Source organism: Tamandua tetradactyla, chromosome 8, assembly GCF_023851605.1.
Source record: "Tamandua tetradactyla isolate mTamTet1 chromosome 8, mTamTet1.pri, whole genome shotgun sequence".
Classification (NCBI taxonomy): Eukaryota; Metazoa; Chordata; class Mammalia; order Pilosa; family Myrmecophagidae; genus Tamandua; species Tamandua tetradactyla.
The window spans coordinates 7,647,552-7,668,442 of record NC_135334.1 but is presented as its reverse complement, the minus strand read 5'-3'; the positions used below and the strand labels follow the sequence as shown (position 1 = coordinate 7,668,442).

Here is a 20,891-nt window from a genome sequence, read left to right as displayed (position 1 = left end):
TGAGTACTGAATCAGCATACTGGCATTGCTTTTAGTCTCTAGTATATTAGAGCAGTTAAAAATAAAAACCTAAAATTTAACCCATAACAAACTCTGAAATCTGTTCTACAAGTAATTGTTGCAAAGTACTTTGAAATGTATTGCTTTTTTGTATATATGTTATTTTTCACAAAAAAAAAGAAAAAGAAAAAGGAAGAGTATTAATAGAGAAGATAGGATTTAACAAATGTGTACGACTGCTGGATCAATATATCGATATTTCTTTTGGTCTCTATTGTCTTGGAGTAGCTAGAAGAAAAAAATGAAAAGCTGTGAACTGTAACGATACCAAACTTTAAAATTTGTTGTACAATTACTTGTTAAAATGTATTTGGGAATTTATTGGTTTTTTGTGTATATGTTATTTTCCGCAATTTAAAAATGTTAATAAAAACATGTTCAGTACACCATAAGAAATAACAGTCACAGAAGGAGAAAAGAAAACAAATTAGAAGGAAAAACAGGCAATAGAACCAGACTTACAGAGACTCTAGAAATAGGAGCTACAAACGCAGACTTTAAAATATCTATGCTTATTAAATTGAAGATGATAAAGACAATATTGAGAATTTTGGCAGAACTGGAAAGAATAAAAGTTAAAAAAATAGATTTCAGAGCTGAAAAATACAATAATCATTATAAGAACTCAGTATAAATGTTTAATAATAGATTAGATGAAGCTGAAAAGATAATCATTGATGTTATGGACAGGTGAAAAGGAAATGTCCACAATGAAGCATGGAGAAACAAACAATGAAACATATAAAGGAAAGAATAAAAGACAAAGAGGATATACTTGGATTCTCAGAAGAAGAGGAGAATGAAAATAAGATAGAGACAATATTTAGAGAGATGATGGCTGAGAAAGCTACAAAATTGCTTAAAAATATTCAGTCACAGATTCAGTAACTCTATAACCCTAAATATAAGTAGGAAAAATTTACCATATATACATATTTATATTTATATTATATATCATATAGTTTATTTTATATATAAGTATTGCCACATCAAGCTACATTATAATAAAATTTTGTTATATAATATAATTTATTATAAGAGGATTATGATAAATGTATTAAATTATATATAATTATATTAAATTATATAATTAGCATAAAAACACTAAAGACCGAAGGCTAAGATAAAATCTTAAATGGGCCCCATGGGGGAAAATACCAGAATACTTTTAAAGGAGTAACAATTAGTTGAACAGCTGACTTGGTGATAGAAACAATGGAAGTCAGAAGACAAAGGAAAGAAAATAATGGCCAGTTGATATCAAGTGAAAATATCCTCCAACAATGATTGTGAATGGAAACATTTCCAAACAAACCAAAACTAGAGGAATTGATTAACAGCAGACCCATACTAAAAATAAACTAATAAAAGATATTATTCACATAGAAGGAACTTGATCCCTTTGAAAGGGTGAACATATAGGAAGGAATACAAAGCAATGAAAATGATAAATATGTGAATAAAGATAAATGAATATTGAAAATAAAAACATAAATATATGTAAAAGTATTAAAGGGTCTTGTTTAGATTAAAATACAGTGAAAATTAAAATATATGGAAACAATGGCATATAAATCTTAAAGAGAATAAATGGAATGAAATTGCACTGAGTTTTTTGTATTGTCCAGGAGGAAAGTTAAAGTATGAATTAAAATGAGGCTTTGATAAATTAAAAATAAATACTTTAGGGAGTTCAAGGGTATTTCAGTGGTAGAATTCTCACCTGCCATGCAGGAGACCCAGGTTCAATTCCTGGCCCATGCACTCCCCTCCCCCCGCCAAAAAAATTCAATAAATGGTGCTGCAATAATGGGAAACTCACATGGAAAAAGAATGAAATGTGACCCCCCCCACCATATGGCATAAAAAAATTAAAAATAAGTGCTTTAATATCTAGGATAAACACTAAAATAAAGCTAAAAGTATATATAACCTCAGAACTTATAAAGCAAAGAATGGAATAATTTTATAAATCAATTCAAATGAAAGTAAGGTAGAAGAGGAAAGAACACAGAACAGGCAGACAAATAGAAAGTACTCAATGATATGGTAGATTTAAATTCAAATGCACCACTAAATGTGAAGGCAGTAAATGCTCCAATAAAAAGACATGGTCCTTGGCTCTGATCTAGTGGGTCAGATTTTTAGACAGCTAGAATCACCTGTGGTCAGACCAGGTCACAGCCATGTTCCTAGACATTGAGTAAACCTGTGTGTATGATTCAAGAAGGAAAAGCCTGCAAACTCTGGTCCCTAATTCAGACCCGGAATCTGATGTTTGTTTGATTGAGCTCACTCAACATCTCAACCTCAGAAAAATTCAACTTGGTTATATCTTCATCCCAGAATAACAGAAACAGGTTAAAGAGATGGCAAACGTGGATTCTAAAATGTCCTTACTTTTTCCTGCAGACCAGGCCAGGCTTGAGGTGAGTCATGAAAATATTATTGGAAAAAGAAGTCAGTTGTATCCAAGATAAGGATAGGATGAACAAATCTTTGTCTAAGGGAATGCCCAGTGGCTGTCAAGAAGGAAGCAGAATTCTCCAGATGGGCAAGTAGGTGCAATGGAGCCAGCTGAAGTTTGGAGACCTCTTTTTCCTCCCCTTATCCAAGGTCTTAAGAACATCATCCTGGCTATTTTGACTCTCCCTCCTTCCTAGGCTATAACATTTGCAGATCCCCCAACTAAATGGATGGATCCTTGTGCTGATTTTCTATAGCTTCTGTAACAAAATACCACAAAACTGGTGACTCAAAACAATGAAAATTTATTGTTTTACATGTCTTACCTGAGTTCCCAAGTCTGACATGAATCTCAGCGGGCTAAAGCCAAGATGTTACAGGGATGTGCTCCTTCTGGAGGTTCTAGGGAGACCCTGGATCCTTGCTTCTACTCTCTCCCAGAGGCCACCTACATCTCCCCTTTCTCCATCTTCAAAGTCTCTTGAGTTCTCATATCACATCGCTTTGACTTGGCTTCAATAGTCACATCTCTTTCTCTGAATCTCCTCTTCTGCCTTCCCTTTACATTTTTAAGAGCTCTTGTGGTCGCATTTGGACCACCTGGATAATCTCCCCATTTTAAGATGAGCTGATTAGAACATTAATTCCATCTGCAGTCTTAATTCCCCTTTGGCATGTACCCTAACACATGCACACATCCTGGAAATTAGGTTGTGGGCATCTTCGGAGGTTCATTATTCTGCCTTCCAAGTGCTTAACCAGCTAACTAGCCTTGCCTACTCAAAGAAGTTTTCTGGTCAGTTGTGTGTGTGTGTGTGTGTGTGTGTAGTGCACGCGTGTTCATGCTTCACTTAAATTAAAACTGTTAGCTGCTGATTGTCAGACAAGAGGGGAAAGTAAAACATAGAAACAAAAATAAACAGAGGAAAAGAACTGAAGGGAAACAAAGAAATGAAAAGCACAGAAGAAAAAAAAAATCTTCTAAGGCCTCAAAGAGATGGGTACTGCCTGTAGCCATTAAATAAGAATAAAAAGATACATAAAAGGAGCATTCAAAAATAGGAAAGAACTCTTGGAAGTAAAATATCAATAGAGGGATTATATTTAAATGAGAAAATATCCCAGAAAGTGAAATAAAATGTCAGTGATGGGCAATAGGAGAGTAAGCATAAGAAAAATTGAGAGTCAATCCAGAAGTTCCAAATTTCAAATAATATGTAATCAAAACTGAAGAGAAGAAAATATCCAAGACAGAATTGTTTAAATCCCAGAACTGAAGAGCATCTAGATTGAAAGGATCACCAAATACTTTGCAGAATTAGTGAAGAAAGACCCACAACAAGGTACAACATCAGGAAATGTGTGAAAAAAGGGGAAAAGGAGGTTATCAAAGGTCCTAAAGAGGAGAATGGTTCATATATGAAGGATCAAGAAACATAGTGGCATCAGACTTCTCAACAGCTAGATCTGCTACAGAAGGAAAAAAAAAAACCAATACTTCAGAACTCTGAGAGAATTTTGTTTTTGGCTAGAGTTCTATAGTAAGCCAAACTATCAAAACGTGTAGGAGTATAAAAAAAAGACATTTTCAGACGTGCAAGTTTACAAAATTACTTTCCTTGCATCTTTTCCACAAAAAAAGAGGGACTAAAATAAGAAAGTGGAAGAGGGGGTCCAGGAAACAAGGGATTCTGCATAAAAGAGAGGTAAAGGGAGCGCCTCCAGCCATCACAGCTGGGCAGCAGGGCTACTGAGGAAACACTGCAGATTGGAGCAGGAGGGCTAAGGGCTCCAGGAGGGAGTTCTCGACTGCCCACCTCCAAAGGAAAAACACCACGAAAGTGAGATCCATCTGATGTGTTTGACTATTAGAGAGGTCATTTACTCTTTCCCAGGAGAGGTGGCAGACGAGTTAATAGGTACATAGAAAATACTGAATATTATTAAAAGGTTCTACTCCACCTAGGAGATGGGAGTGTGCATGTGGTATTGGGGCAGGCATGGGGCGGTGGCTGGTTGCAGTGTTGGTAAAAGAGGGTTATCTTTGTACTCCTTGGGAGAAAGTCAGTATGTAATGTCTCAAACGGAAAAATTAAAAAATAGCACACTATTGAGGAAAACACCAGAAAACAAAACATCTAAAAGAATTGGAAGAGGTTGCCTTTGGGCAGCATGGATTGGGAAATGAATAGGAACGGACATTTTATTTCAAACCCTGTGATCCTGTTTGATTTTTAAAACGAATTTCTTGTATTATTTTCATTATCTAAAAGTTGTGTTTGATGGTCACTTTTGTGATGATGATTGCACATTCACATGCTCACTTGAAAACCTTCGTTTCTTGGACTTCTTAGATCAGTTCCCACCCCCTAGGGATGAGATGCTGCCTGTCCCTCCATGGTATTCTACGTGGCACTTGACTCTTTTCTGAGCATTTTCTCATGTCTCTCTTCATTTGTGCCTCAACAGTTCTCTGAGGCTGTCAGGTCTGCAGTTATTGCCCCCATTTCATTTATTTTTATTTTTATAAGGAAGGTAACAGAGGCTCAGAGGGATGGATGTAACGTATCCCAGTCACCTGGTTGGTTGCCTGGAATTCCGTGTGGACTCGGTTAGGTAGACTGGTTACATGGTTATTAAAAAAGAAGCTGTGACAGAGGACACACACCTTTGACAACTCATCCTGGTCACTGTCTACCTGACAGTGCTTTGTGAATTATGTGCTCTGTGATTAAACACTGAACTCTTTCTTAGAGACCTTAAGGTAACAAGGGGTAGTGGGGATCTCTAAAAGTCTGTATTTAAAAAAAAATGGTTTAATTCATTATTTTCCAAACTTTGGGACCAGTCACTCTTTTGCGGAGGGGGTGGGGAGATACCCACTAACAATGTAGTTTAAACTGCAGGGAAGGGAAACTGAGAGCAACACCCTCTCCAGGAACAAAGGCCCCGAATCATGGGTGAAACAGAATCATCTGGGGAATCCTCTGGCCCAGAAAGAGAGATCAATGTGGCAGAGTATAGCAATCTGTATTTTTTTAAAAAAACTCTGCAGGTGATTTTGATGTACACCCAGGTCCGGAAACATGGGGTTTTAATGCCCTGCCTGGATTTGGCATGCGAAACAAGAGAAACCAGCATCTAGATGTCTTATGCCATTTTCTAAAAACATCAGTAACAATATTTGAGAATTTAAAAATATAAAATCGTGCTCATAAATTATGGAAAGCAAATTCCCTCTAAAGTTTTCTGGATGGCATTTTTACCTACGTCCTTTGTGCTGCAGTTCAGATGTCACCCTTCTTTTTCGGGGTCCCCATAAGTATTAGCAGCTCCCAGGATTTGACACCAGGTTATGGCCCTTTAAGGGCTCTTTTCAAAGTGAGTGAGAAGAGAGACAAGGAAGGAAGCCCTGGGAAGCCCAAGTGAAACAGAAACAAGCTTGTGAATAAAATGTATGTCAACAGCACCATCTGGTGGTTGCCCAAAAATTGCAACTTACGCAGTCGGGCAAGTGAAGCGTCTCAGCCCCAGAAGTGCCTACTTGTGCTTGTAAAGGGTGTTTCTTTCCTGTATGGCAAAATAACAACGTTTGTAAAAGTTATCGTTTCCAGTGGTCCCTTTCTTTCTCAACAATAATTTTTTCACTTATTCAATAAACCTATTGAGATAGAGGCCATTAACAGATAAAACCAATAAATAAAACAATTTCTGATCGATAAAAGTAATTTAGAGAATAAAGCGAGTGGTGTGATCAGGTTCCACCACAAGCTGGGCTATCAAGAAAGGCCTGTCTGACCATGTGGGAGCTCCATGGAAGGGCTTTCAGACAAAGGCAACGATTTGGGCAAGGAAGTGGGGATAGGAACAGGCTGGGTATGGAAATTCAGATTTTTAAAAAGACTGGTTTCTGAATTGTAATGGAAAAGACGGGGGTGGGGGTGAGGAGAGGGAGTTGAGGTCCAGGAACTAGACAGGCAAGGGCCAGATCCCATAGGCCAGAATGAGTAGTTGGTTTTAAATTTAGGTTGCTGTAGGAAGTCTTTGGAGGGGGTGGGAAGAAGTTTGTTCCAGGTGGAGGGGACAGTCCATGCACTAAGCAGCAGCGCAGGCAGTTCCTATATGACCTCCAGGCAGCACAGGTGGTCCATCCTTAGAATTTCATAAAAATCACACAACCTCAGAATTGGGAGGGAGTTAAGGTTATACTCCAATTACCTATTTAATGTTTTGGTCCTTTATCCAACACCCATGCTCAGTGGTTGTCCACATTCGATTGTTTCCACTCTGTAAGGTCAATCAGAACACACACACAAGCCATTTTCCTCTGTGAGCACTGCATATGTTTTGGGCTGGCTCTCATGCTTGCCAGCTCACCCTCAAGTCTCCTCCCTTGCCCAGTAGGGTGGGTTACAGGTTAGCTGACTATACTGTCACGAAACTCTGGGTCAGAATAGGCGGTCTAGCACTTTCCTGGACAATAAGACATGCTTTGGACTAATAGTCACATGCTCTAAAGTAGGAGACAGAAGGTGCCATTTTTGTAAGGGAGAAATGTTCAAGAAGGCCAAGGAAATTGCTAAAAGGTAGGAGAGGGATGGTATAGCACATTATCCTGGAACACTCATTTGTGATTAGCGTAGCAAAATGGTTTTTGTTTTTTTTTTTTGTTTAATTTTGGATGCTTTGGCCTAGCTGCAAGGAAGCTATTCCTACATAGTTTACTAGTTAGTTGGCTTATTTTTTTAAACTTTTAAAATTGTATAGTATAACATATATGAAAAGCAAAGAAATAAAAAAGCAATAGTTTTCAAAGCACTCTTCAAAAAGTGATTACAGGACAGACCTCAGAGTTTGTCATGGGCTTCCATACAATCCTTTCATATTTTTCCTTCTAGCTGCTCCAGAATATAGGAGGCTAGAGGGCTTAAATGCTTTTTATCATTACAATTGACTTTTTTTCTCCTTCTCGTTTTTGTGAACAATAACATATATACAAAAAAGCTATAAGTTTCCAAGTACAGCACCACAATTAGTTGTAGAACATATCCCAGCCTTTGACATGGGTTACAATTTCACAATTTTAGGTTTTTACTTCTAGCTGCTCTAAAATAGTGGAGACTAAAAGAGATATCAATTTAATGATTCAGCATTCATATTCATTTGTTAAGTCTTATCTTCTATGGGTAATTCCACCATCACGTTTTCTCTCATTGGGGTTTGCTTATTGTTTTTTAGATAAGAGTCATAAAAATCAAAACAGCCAAGAGAGCCTCTGGCATCCTAGTATTTACAAACTCTGGTAGGAAGACACCATCTCCCACCCTAATCAAAGTGAAACACTTGCTAAGGGTAGCAAGAGGGCCAACAAGGGAAAGGTAGTGTCTGTATCAGGGAGGACCAGGCAACAGTGAATCCAGAGTAACGGCAACTACTTTCAGGGAGTGCGGGAGGCTTCTGGGATCGGAGGGCATTTGGGGACTTGGAGTCCCAGTAACTTTCTCCGCAGGGCGCTGGTAACATCACTGGGATTGGTCCCTGTGCTTTTAGCTAACCTTCTGACACGTGGCTGAGATAAGCATTCAGGAACAAACTCATTCGGGTGTGAGAAAGTCTTTCCTGGACATTTAGAAAAAATCTCCCTTACTGTCCTCTGAGTAACTTCCCTTTCCTACTTTCCAAACACTTCTCAAAACTGATCTCCTTTAGAAAGATTTCCTAACTGTTTCTAGTACTGTCTAGTTACTCTGGAAGTTGGGTTTGAGATAATCAAGGCCTACTTATCTTTGCAGTGGGGGCCACCACCCAACTGCAAGACTAGTGGTCCAAGTATGCTTATTAAACATGAAAGTAAGCCAAATAAATGGTATCAGACTCATTCCTGCTACTGAAGTAAGATAACCTATTAAACTCCAGTACCTAACATAAAGGGTTCCTAACACCTATTTGTACCCAGTGATTCTGAGCCCATGCCTCCCACTGCACGTCCACGGTAACAGTGACAGCCACTCATTCAGTCAGTATTGACACACCTATTTGCTTTAGGCACTGGTTGAGGCATTGGATATGAACAAGACAAAACTCATGTCCTCATGAGTTTTACTCATTAAACACAGGTTTAATCTCTTGCCACGATTGAAGGGCCTGGGAGTGATGCCACACCAGGCAACCTACAGACCTGAACTTATTTGATCCAAACAACTGTTACATCTAGGGCCGGGCTTGGGGATTTTAACTGTAGCTCTCTGCAGATAGGAAGCTACAGCACTGTTCTTCTCTAGTACATGGCCAGTCAGTAATTAATGTAAGCAGAGAGGAGAGAGCAAGTTGCTGTGGTAGACTTCAAGGCTGCTCTCTGTGGTCCAGCTCTGCACTCCTTACAGGCCACAGGCACCTGCACTCACTCGCTGCTGCCTCTGGAGCTGGGCAGGGACTTGAGACTAATTCCAGCTGTTGGGTCATGAGCAGGGAGGGGGGAGATCATTTCTGGGCCCCTCGCCACACCATCCCAGGAGCACCGGTTTCAGGTGATGGAGTGCAGGATTCCACCCAGCCTGGGCTGCCCAGTGGATTGTTACCCAGGAGTCATTGGGCCCATGGCAGACTTTGCATGAACAAGAATGACACCTTCTCTGTGTGAAGGTAATGAGATTTTGGTGGAGTTGTTAGAGAATAAACCTAGTCCATCCTGAGAGAAAGCAGATGCTTTGTGTGTCCAGGTGCCATCATTGGTGGAGATCTGCCCTGCAGAGGTAGCGTGCTGAGGTGAGGGCTGGAAATTGCAGGCTCTAAAGTCAGAGCTTGGGCTGGAATCCTGCTTAGGCTCTGGTCAGGACACAGGCACTTAAAATGTTGACTAAAGTCATATGCTACCTCACATAATTATTAGGAAGACTAATGAGTTAGTATTAATAAATGTAAGGCACTTAGAATACCCTGGTAAGTGGCCATTCATCAATAAATTATTAGTTCAGTTAGCTCCCATTAGTACAATCCCTATATGCTTTTGCTCCAGATGGATGTTCTGTTTTAACAGACCTTGAATCAGGAAAGAAATGACTGTGTTTATTTGCCAAGTTTAACCATCCAAAAATATAGGGATAGTCAAGCTGTCTATCTTTAAGCTCTTTTGTAAAATACCCATACCTGTTCTTTCGCTCTACTATTCCTTTTGCAGCAGCTCATACGTGTCTTCTATTCCTCTCACCCTATGTGTTAGGTTCAGCGAGCCTAGGATAGGAGCAATTAGGGCAATACAGTGAAGCTTTGCTTGTAGAAAGCAACTCCCATTAGCAGAGAAGGCACAGCAGAGAGGTGCCCAACGTCCATCTCCCTGAAAGTCAAAGTCATCTGGTAAGCTGTAGATAACACAGCGCTAACACAGAAGATAAGCATTATTCAGTAGAAAGAATCAGTGATATATTGATAAGGGTTTTCACTGATCACAAAGGAGGTATTTACTCAGACCCCATGACAAATGAGGGTTTTCTCCACTACCATGTTGTGCTCCAAGTTTTACTAATTCTCATCTTAATCCCTAAATTGTCTTAAATATCCAACTGAGACTGTGTGCAAGGTGTATACCAACCATGTGAGAACATTCAATTTAATTTTTCAGAAATGTTGTGCAACTGAGTGAATACTTAGACACATTTGTAGAAGCATAATAGAAACCACTTCCCTTTTACTGCTGCATGGTCTCGCACCATCTCAGTATAAAAATCCTGAATAACATTTATTGGGTTCTTGCTCTCCTTCAACCCCTTTAGAAACATGTAAGTTAATCCTCACAGCAACTCTAAGAAGCAGGTATTCTACTCCCATTTTAGAGATGAGAAAGTCCATGGTTTAGTAAGTTTTAAAAGTAATTTTAGAGGAGTTCAGTAGTTAAGTGCTTTAGAATTAGTAAGTAGCAGAGTCAAGATACAAACTCAATACTCTCCAACTCTAAAATCTCTGGTGTCAAAATGCTTGGGTCTGAATTTCAGCTGCACCACTCATCACTAGTTCTATGAGAGTGGGTGAGGTGTTTAACCTGTGTGTCTTGGTTTCATCTACACACCAATAGACTATGAAGCATAAATGAGCTAATAGATGGCATATACCATACTATGTGGTTGTCCACAATTGATAAAATACATAAAACTAAAAAATGGAATATACTCATTGATTATGTGCTAGTAGCTCTTGTAAAGGTTTGGTGAGGAGTGAGAGCACATCATTTAGTTCTAAGTTTTATTTGTTTCCCATGAATTCAGTATTTCAGACAGCTGACTGCCTGAATAACAAAGATGTGTTAGCTGTACTTCCTAACCAATCTAATTCTCGCTTCTAAAAGACACAACGATAGATTGTTATGACCACAATCTCATGAACAGTCACCAATTTTTTTGCCATCTTTTTAGAGAATTTTGGACTGAAATATTTTCTGTATTGTTTGCTCAGCTCAATTAGTCCTAATTTCTACCTGCCACTGTTATACATAATTGAATCTGGGCTTAACGTTTGAACACCGAGGACAGAGAAATTATTTGTGTCACTGCAGTACTGGGGAATCAAGAAGCAAATGGAAAACGTGGTCAAGACCAGAGGGGCTTTACCTTTGAGAGAAGCCTATTAAACAAGCTTGTCCATATCAGTATTCCTTAGTCATCTATGGCAGAATCACACATGAGGGGGCGGTGGTGGTGTTTAAAATGCAGACCTCTGGGCTCAATCCCATCTCTATGAAATCAGATTCTAATAGTTGCCCAAGGAATCTTCTGTTTCATTAGCTCCTCAGGTGTTTTACATAGTCTAAGGTTTGAGGACTACTTACCTAGTATGCATGAAGCAACGGCTGAGGACCCTCAGGATACTTTTCAAAATGCTAGAGAATTAAAAAAACCCAAAACACTAATTGAATGATAACTGAGGCTGTATGTCTATATGACATCCTTTTGGGTTTCCCCACTAGACTTATTTGTGGATGCTAAATGTCTTTTATGGACAAGCATTGTTTTATGGGGAGAAATACTCTGAAATTATTAACAGAAAAAATGGCACCCTGTCCAATCATATAGCTTTCTCATAAAACATCAAATGTAGAGAAACCCGTACAGCCTTTCTTTCATTCTCCCTTCTGGACACCTTGTACAATACGATCTCATTTTCAGAAACTCAGCTATCCAAGCAATTCTGTTAGGAGATAATGACAGGAGATCTCTGAATAGCAAAGAAATTGATGACACAAGTTCGTATAATTCAAAAAAACCTTTCAGGCCCCAGTTCAGAACTTCTTTTGCTGATCATTATGACAAGGTTAATTATGTCATTTCCAGGACAGATAGAATTACAAATAGAAAGAGGAAAGAAATGTTTACAGACAGTTTATAGACAATAAGAAGTGACAGCAGAAAGCAAAGAGGGATATAGAAAAACGTATAAAAAAAAGACAGACACAAGAATCTAAGAAAGACAATGGGGTTTGACTATTTACTACAGAAACAAATGCTTCTTTTATCTCAATGCTTCTCAGAGGGTATCACTATAACACCATAATTCATAATGTAAATGACAGACATTGAAAGTATATTGGCAGCAAAGTTTATGGTTTAAATATATGGTGGAAATATTTTAATCAAAACACTTAAAACTGAATCTCAAAATGTTTCTTTTTATGAAGTGCAGTCTTAAAAACATGGTCAAAGAAAATGACAACACCTTAGGTGGGTTCCAGATGCCTAAGGCTTTATTGTAATGGGGAAAGTCAATATCACCTTTTTATGTGCCTTTTACTATGGAACCACAAATAGAAAAATCGCTTGCTCCCAAAATATCTGTCACCGACTTGTCAATGATAAATACACCTATTAAGATCTAGATACTGTCTTTCATCAACTTGAAACGAGTTTGGTGATGAAATCACTTGCCTGAAAATGAGTTCCAGAAATTAAATAGAAGACCCAGGGGAAATGGTATACAAATATTTTCTTTAATCCCATTTAAGCTGAGTTTCCATGGAAATACCTATTCAGGTTTAGGAGTATTTATTGAAAGTCGTTATTGTAACTGCTTATACGCAGATATATAAAAGCTGGTTGGTTCTCTAGGATCATCTGGACTAAACAAATTTCCCTTTTGCTGACAAAAAGGGATAGGCCCCTAAAAATTAAAAATAATGAATGAGGAATAATTTATAAATTATTATCCCTAGTAGGAAAACCAATATTTCAATAGCTGAATATTGTAGAATTATTTTTTTTCCCCAAATCCTGGTTGATTTTGAATTATTTCTTTTGTGAAATTTGGAACAGGAATCAGCTGTGGAGTACTGTGGAGCAGATAGCTGGGTTGTTGCGGCAATTGGTCTCATTAAAATTCTGCCTTTACGTGGGTCTGCCCCAAGTCAGCTCACCACAGGTGCCAGGGGAGGGATTCCCTTGACCATCTCACCCAGAAGAATCAGCAGGATACCCAAGACTTCGAGAGAATCTTTGAGAAATATGGTTTTCATTCAGAACCCCCTGCTGGAGAAACCAAAGAAGTCAATTCTGTTTCCAGGGAACTTCAAGCATGGAGTCAGTTCATAATAGCAGAGCACAAATGCCTTAGGGCAGCCCCAGATGTAACAAGTCTGCCTAGATTTCCCAATAGAGCTCAAGAGGTCGCTGTACTTCTCAAGATATTAGTGTTTGACCTGGGGAATTTTGTTAGGCAGCACACCATGGCAAACAGATATAAAAAGGAGGCATCTGGCCCCTGCTCTCAAATACCATTTAGCACAATAACCTACGTCATACAAACACTTGGTCTTTGGGTCTGAATATCACAAGTCAAGTACCCCTCCCATCTACTTCATTAATTCATATTAAAGAAGGAAACACATACACAAAGAAGTCTGTTTTAACCTGAAATAATTCTGTTGATATTTGAATTGCTTTCAGTGGGACATTTGCTTTAAACCACAAGATATCTCCAGTTGGATCATCAGAGTACAAAATCCTCACTCCCCCCTCCCGCCCCAACTTAAACAAAGAAAACAAAGAAACAAACCCCAAAACCCACAAGTCAGCTTCAAATAAGTTTGGAAGAAATGAGACTCTAAATATTTACATATAGGTCAAGAAATAAATCACAAAATTATTTACAAAAATACACAAGCTTATATGCATTAGCAATTTACACCAGTTCACAAAAGATATTAAAACATAAAAAGCACTATATAAATTAAAGTTAAGAACTCAAAAGTATGATCTAAGACTTCCTAGGATGCTTCTCTCATGCAGGTCATGGTTGAAAATCGGGTTTTGCTATCTCAGAATCTAAACTGTAAAACAACCATTTTTTAAAAATTCTTTGAACATTAACAGTACTAATCAGATAAAGAAAAAAAGGCCCTCTGTGCACACTAACATTACCTTGCACGCAGTTAAAATACACCATTCCCAACATTTCTGTAACATAGTACTGAAAATCACATGCCTCGAACCATTTGAAAATAACTTTCTGACATACTTTTGCTTTCATTATTATTTCCTTACACATTCTTCTCAGGCAATACTTTGCCACCATATTGAATGGAACAGAGTGAAATGAGCTTCACAAGCTCCTTAACTAAAGGGGCAAATTTCAGAGTTGCGTCGTACGCTTCCATTGCGCTTCCAACTTGATTTTCTACTCTTCCATCTCCATTCATGCTGATGGGCCCTCTTCTTTAGAAGCAAGCATTAGTTCTAGAGTATTCCAACCTGACCCTAAGGTTTGAAAAATGCTTTACGTTTCTAAGAAATGTGCAGGCTCTCCCCTTGGGATCATCCCAGGACTCATATGTCTAAAAGGAAACTAAATCATGTAAGCAGTAAGGCTAGGATGAAATTTATTAACAAGAAAATGGCACCTCTGGGGTTGTCAGCAAAATCTCTAGCCAGACATCCAAGGAATATTTATTTCAATCAAACCAAACTGTGGATTCAGGATTTTGCCAAAAGGCTAAAATCTGGACATGGCTATGAAAATATCCATAGAATTAAATTATGGGTCTAATGCATAAGGCAGCTTCATTTGCTTGGTCCTAACACTCCATGTGGAAATTTGAAAGTGATAACATTTAACTGCTCTATCTGTGAAGCCACACACAGGGTGGACTGCACTGAGGTGCCCTGGCTCACAGTGATTTGTGTACAATTTCTACCCCACAATTTCAGAAGGGAAGATTCAAAGTCCTGCAATAACTGAAACCAAAGTTAAGGCTGTATCTACAGACATTAAATGAAACAACTCTAGATTTCACCTTAAGTTTGTGTTTCACATAATACCAGTAATTTCCATCGTCATTCTATATTCAAAGTATTCACCTTATATTTCTAAATTCATAGACTAGAAAAAAATTGCTTTGAGGAATTCATCTTAGTATTTATAAACATAGACTTTAATTTCAGGAGTAAACAATGTGTGTGACAACAATTCCAAAAATATTCAGATTGGACAGGACTCCTTTGCCGCCTCCTCCTGAACTCTGGTGGCAAAGAGCCACGTGCCTCTCCTCGTCACGCCAGCCCTGCTTTCTAGGATCCATGCTGCTGGTGAGAACCTACAGGGTTGGTGTGATCTCAAAGGGGCAAATGGTTGCCTACTTGACAAAAAAAAAATGTTACAATAAGAAAAAAAAAGAGTGCTTATATTCTGCAAAGATCAAACTCCTTCATATAGAACGTGACATGTTCGTGTACCAATTGAAGCATTTATCAGGTTTCCTTAATATTTTGATTATGTTTCAGTTGGGTTTGCACTTTCAAGGTTGAGGTCTAAAGTTCCACGGCTTTTTTGCATATTCGAGTTTTAAAACTTCTAGTATAATCTTTATTGACTCCCTCTGATCAACTCTGGGAGAACAAAAGAAAATTTTACAGAGCATTATTTCCACATATTAATGTGTTATTCTTAAAACTTTATTTCTTTTCCTAAATATAAACCCTTAAAATGCGATCACATGATTTTTTTAAATAAAAAACGAACTGGCATGAATCTTAATCTTTATACAATTTCACAGCAATAATAGCAGCATGATTTCAGCCTCTTAAAAGATTTCCTCCTTTGCTCTAAATCAAAGTTAATTCCAAGTTTTAAAAAGCCAGAGCAGCGATCATCCAGTAAATGGAATGAAATTCTCCTAGTGTCTACTACAAACTGAACACTTAGACTATGTCAATGTATAACACTCAAATATTATTAAGACTTATAGAGATGAAATGACAATCTAAACTCACTTTGTAATTAGAGGACTACATTGCTAGCCTGGCATATTTATGATGGGGTGGGTTGAGGAAACAGAATGGAGTTGGGGTTGAGAAGTGTCCTGTTCTTACCATAAAAAGGAATGCAACTTTAAATGAAGGTCCCGGGTATCAGACATGCGTCACATGTCTATGGAATAATAAAGAGCCATACCTGAAATGCTGGTGTAAAGGGCAATTACAATGAAACTGTGATCACACAAGTACAGAGTGAACAAACAATATGTAATTACTCAGAACTTAAATGGCAACTGCCTAGAACTCCAACTGGTTGAGAGGGTAATATGGACTAAGGGGCTACTGTAGTAATTTGCAGATTACTAATAGATAATTAGTAGCTCCTTTAAGAATTGCCAGGGGACCTGTACTCTAGTTTAAAAACAAATTACATGTAAATTTGTAATCATGATAAATTATGTGCATTTACCCAGTTAAACCATGCCACTGGCTTTTTCCCTCATGAAAAAAAAAATTGCTTTAGGAGAACAGATGGCATGAAATGTTTTACAGAGGTTACAATTTACCAGATATTATAGAAATAAAAATCTTGAAAGTAGGAAACACATTAAAAATGTTGATATAGTTTCCTGGTGCTAACAAAATTCACTGAGAAAAAGAACTTTACTTTCTTCCAACAAAGAAGTTTCCTTAAATTTCAACTTAAAAAAATGGACTGTGAGGAACAAGTATGAAAACTAAGAATAAAAAGCATAGTTTGGCCTGGGTCTGAGTAGTCTGACATTTTATGGGATACTAAAAATCACTTTTCTTATGTTTAATCCTTAAAGTCTTAATTACTTTATATATATTTTTTAATTATAAGGTTGTTATTTGTCTGATTGACTTATCTGAAGGATAAGGGAGAAGTCTTTCTCCATTCTACCTTAATGAATAATTTCAGACCCTTTTAGGACATTTAGAAAAACTGAAAGTCAGTCTTGGAAATCTGAATGGTTACTGAAGAAGCAGGTAGAAATGCAGAAAATGCAAAACCTAACCAGGAAACAGATGGAAAATATGCTCTGAACTGTGTAGCATATATGAAGAAGAAAGGACAAAGTTAAAAGCAAATTCAGTTAAAGACAGTCAGTCTTCAGGCTCTCACAAATCAGCCCCTATATGGCAAGCATGGTCTGTTACAAATTTCTTCAACAGGGTTTCAACACAGTGCTTTACAATCATTCAGATTTCTTTTAATGACAAAAATGAAACAGTCTATAAATGGAAGAGGTGGTAATGAAGCAAGGGCAGGGAGAGATGGTGGTTTATTTATTTTTCTTTTTGAATGTGGCTGGGGGTTTGTAGTGTTTTATTTTTAATCTTTTTGGTTATTGAAAAAAATAGAACAGTCCACTGTCCAGCAGAGGCTGCTTCATTCAACTCTATTGCTCCCAGGGCTCATTCTGCATGGATTTGTGTCTCCGGATGCTGCAAGGAGAGTTCTGTGGGAAGGAAGGCCCCTTGGCCCAGAGCTGTAGCATATGTCCTGCTTTGAGGGTGGGCAAAGCCAGGGGGCACATGTGTCCCCATCCCTCCTCCTCCAAACCCTCCACGCTGGTGCTGGGGCAGGGAGTGGTAATCCTCCAGGTTGTCATACTGGGACAGGACAGTCAGGGTGCCCTGGCGCCTGCCGTGTGTGTGGTATTGTGGCAGCACACTAGGGTCCCTTTCCATGCTTTGGGTGTGATGGAGTTTCAGGCTGTGACTCCTCTCTGGCTTAGGGGGTGGGACTGCTGACTGGGTGAGGTGCTCTTCCTCCTGGTAGCAGTCTCTGGAGTGTCTCTCTGGGGCTGGAGGCTGCCGTGCCCGAGACCGCTCCAGCTCTTTGGGGAGCCTTACTTCTTTGTGATTCAGTCTTAGAGACTCCTGCCCAGTTGCCAGGTATTTCCCTCCAGAGTTCAGGTAGTTGACAGGCTCCAACATGTCTGGAATCCCTTTGGACCCATACTCTACCGGGCCAGCTCCCTGGGGATAAGGCGGCCCATTTTTAGACTCACACAGTTGCCTATGGCTTACTTCCTGAGGTGCCCTGTGCTCAGGGAGACCACAGCCCATGTCATGCCTCTTTCTGTTCCGCAGGCTACTCTGCTTCTGAGGGAGGGATGGCTTCTCTGACTGTCCATTGCCATAGCCTCCGTGGTGGTGAGCTCTATCTAACTCTGGCTCCAGATGCTTCCTATAGAAGCGGTCATCTCCCTCAGAGCTGACAGCCTTGGCAGCATGCCGCCCCTCCTTTCCTTCTGCCACAGAGAGAAGTCCAGTTTTCCCAGGATCTGATTTACTGCGTAAGTGGATGACATAGATTCCACCCAACTCGTCTGGCACGGCTGGAGTCATGTTATCATACTGGGACATAACAGGCCCCTTCATCTTCTGACGAGCACGGCTCTCCCGCCGGATGGACTGCATGCGATATTTTTCCATATCCTCCAGATCCCACGAGGTGTGAGTGTGCTTTACTTCAGCATTTGGAGGCGTGCTGACTACATTATGGTCATTACCAGAGAAATAGCCAATCACATTGGCTCGGGGACGGGGAGGCAAACCAGGATAGCTATACAAGTTCTTTCCTTGTAACCGAGGGTTGTACAAAGCAAAATCACGATTGGGCAGGCGGTGAAGGGGCCTCAACTGAACTGTGCCATAGGCATCCATGTCACACAGGGCTGCATCTGGACTGTAGCAGGAACTAGAAGAACTGGAATAGGGGCTGTAGCGGTAGTGGACCCGACCATTCTCAAAGTAAGGCTGAAGCTGAGTCACATGATAATCTGAGCGGGCCTGGGGGGACTGATATGGCTTATACTGGTACAAGGGTCTGGGGCAGTAGGCTGGCTCATCATCTGGGGGGACTTCTGTCCGTGAAATGGGAACAGAGCGGATCATGGATGATGGGGGGACATGGAGAGACTGTACCCTCCGGATGGTAGGGTATGGGGGGATATCTTCAGGGTAACAAGTGTTCCTAACAGAAGAGCTCATAGACGATCCATACTCAATGCGGCTGCATGGCTTGGAGTGGTACCCAGATGCACTTCTTCCTGGGGCCACGTACGTATTATAACGAGGGCCTGTGGAGGCTGGTGGCTCTGATCTGGAGCCACAGATTTGGTGCTGCTCCAATTTATTGTGGTGTGGAGGTACACTCTGTGGACGGTACTGGCAGTTTGGAATCATGTTGAAATGCAAACAGTTTTCTGGAACAAAGGGCTCAGTGGTGACATCGGGCCTAGCAAAGGAGGAGTATGGTGTTTTCTGAGAAGCATGCTTTGGTTGTGAGACAGACAGTGGTAAAGGGAAAACATCGTCCACAGAGGCTGACGAAGCAGTGACAAAGGAATGATAATTTGAAGTGCCGGTAGCATCTGTGCTGTTGGGGTGCATGGCAGCAGCAACCTTGCTCTCCAGCACCCTGGTTGGGGGGACTGGAGTGGAGAAGCTGCAGGAAGCATATGAGGGCATAGACTCAGCTCGCAGGTGTAGCAGTGGGGCCCGACTGCCCTCACGGACCTTTTCCGGAAGGCCCGGGTGGAAAGAGGTGGTGGAGATGGAACACAGAGGAACTGCGTTATCATCCCTGTCAAAGACAGCCACAGGCTCGTCATCGGATCTAGGTCCAGGCGGCTTCTCTGGAGCTGGAACTAATCCGTGGACCTAGTGAAAGATAATAATATTATGGAACTATTTGTTTTTATGCTTCCCTCTATGGACTCAAACACTACGAAAGTTGTACCCCACAGGCTGACGCTATTTGGGTAGCAGATGGAAAGTTCCAAAGCCATATTCAGACCAGACTGGTGGAAGCCCACCTGTCTCCACTGCTTGTGTTACCACTCAGGGCAGCAGTCTCATCTCTGAAGAACTATTCAAAGTTTTCTAACTGATGGAAGGCTTTCCATGTGAAATGAGATTGCCAAAAGACATTGTCTGAGAGTGTGGGTCAAAAAAGAAGTTTGGTCAAATAACATTATCAAGCTTAAAAATATATGTCCAGTCTACCTGTCTAGCTCAGTATCATCACCACCACCATTTTGTTAAATAAAAAGGCATTTACTCTATCTGGGGAGATTTCTGAAGTGATTCACAGTTACACACACTTCCCTATTCAGGGAAGGGTAAGAAAGTGACTTGTTTAAGGTGGCATTCAAATCAGAGGTTAATACATTTTCTGATCTCCTATTCCATTCTGGTCTGTGGGAAGGGGCAGGGGAGAGGTTTCCAGAGATAAGGAAGAGCATCTCAAAAGCACAAAACAGGGAGAAAAGCAAGGTGTGTAGGAGGGAGGGGGCTCGGTGGAGAGGGCACAGATTCAACTGGACTGGATCAAATGGTCCACATAAAAGGAGAAGGCTACCAGGCCCTGATGTCACAAGAAGAGCCTCTTTGTAATGACAGGCAAAATTCAGAAATGATCATGATGTTAAAGTGATTAAGAAGCAACTGGAAGCATCTCCTAATTGTCCTGGCTTGAGCTAATACTAATCAATGGCCTGAAGTTACGAGTGTGATATCTTTCACCTGGGCACATCTGTGGACTGGCCATAGGACCCCGTTCCCTACAGACAGGAGTTCGTGTGATGATGGTGGTCAGTGTGAGAGGGGGGTGGGCTCTCCCCAGCAGATAAGGAAAGTCTTCCAGGGAAGGGGCACTGAGCCTGCTGTACTTGTTCCAACAGAGGGCAAAGTGCCCTTGGCAGCAGGCTGGGGATATAAAGACAGTAAGATGCACACCTGAGGCCCAAACTAGCCTCATACCAATATGGAAACCTCAGAGGGACACTGTAAATGTGCAATCTGTGAGAGGAAGGGCTAGAAGTAACATCTTTCTCCAGGGACTAGAAATCCAAATTCAAGGTGACTTCAAGAAATGTGCGGCACTTTAAATAAGAAAATAAAGAAGAAACCTTAGCATTCTGAATAAAACATTCATTCTCTCATCAAAGCAGGTGCTTGACTATGGAATGATCTGCTGATTAACGTGGAGAAAATAACAAAACATCCTAAGACACTCATACCTCTGAAGAGTCTGCAAGGCAAACAGTCTTGCATGTCTTAAGAAGGAAGCATTCTCATTGTGTAGCTGTGAATAAC

The 20,891-nt window shown here is 40.1% G+C and overlaps 1 protein-coding gene across 4 annotated transcripts in view; it reads right to left on the bottom strand.

Moving 5' to 3' along the window:
- Positions 1 to 13,404: 13,404 nt before the first annotated feature.
- ARHGAP32 (Rho GTPase activating protein 32) overlaps positions 13,405 to 20,891 on the bottom strand; it is a 450,472-nt gene continuing 442,985 nt past the window's right edge. For all 4 annotated transcript variants that reach the window (XM_077112455.1, XM_077112453.1, XM_077112454.1 and 1 more), the window contains one exon: positions 13,405 to 19,454. In XM_077112455.1, the coding sequence (XP_076968570.1) occupies positions 17,199 to 19,454 (2,256 nt within the window). In that variant the 3' untranslated portion in view covers positions 13,405 to 17,198. The remainder of the gene's footprint in view (positions 19,455 to 20,891) is intronic.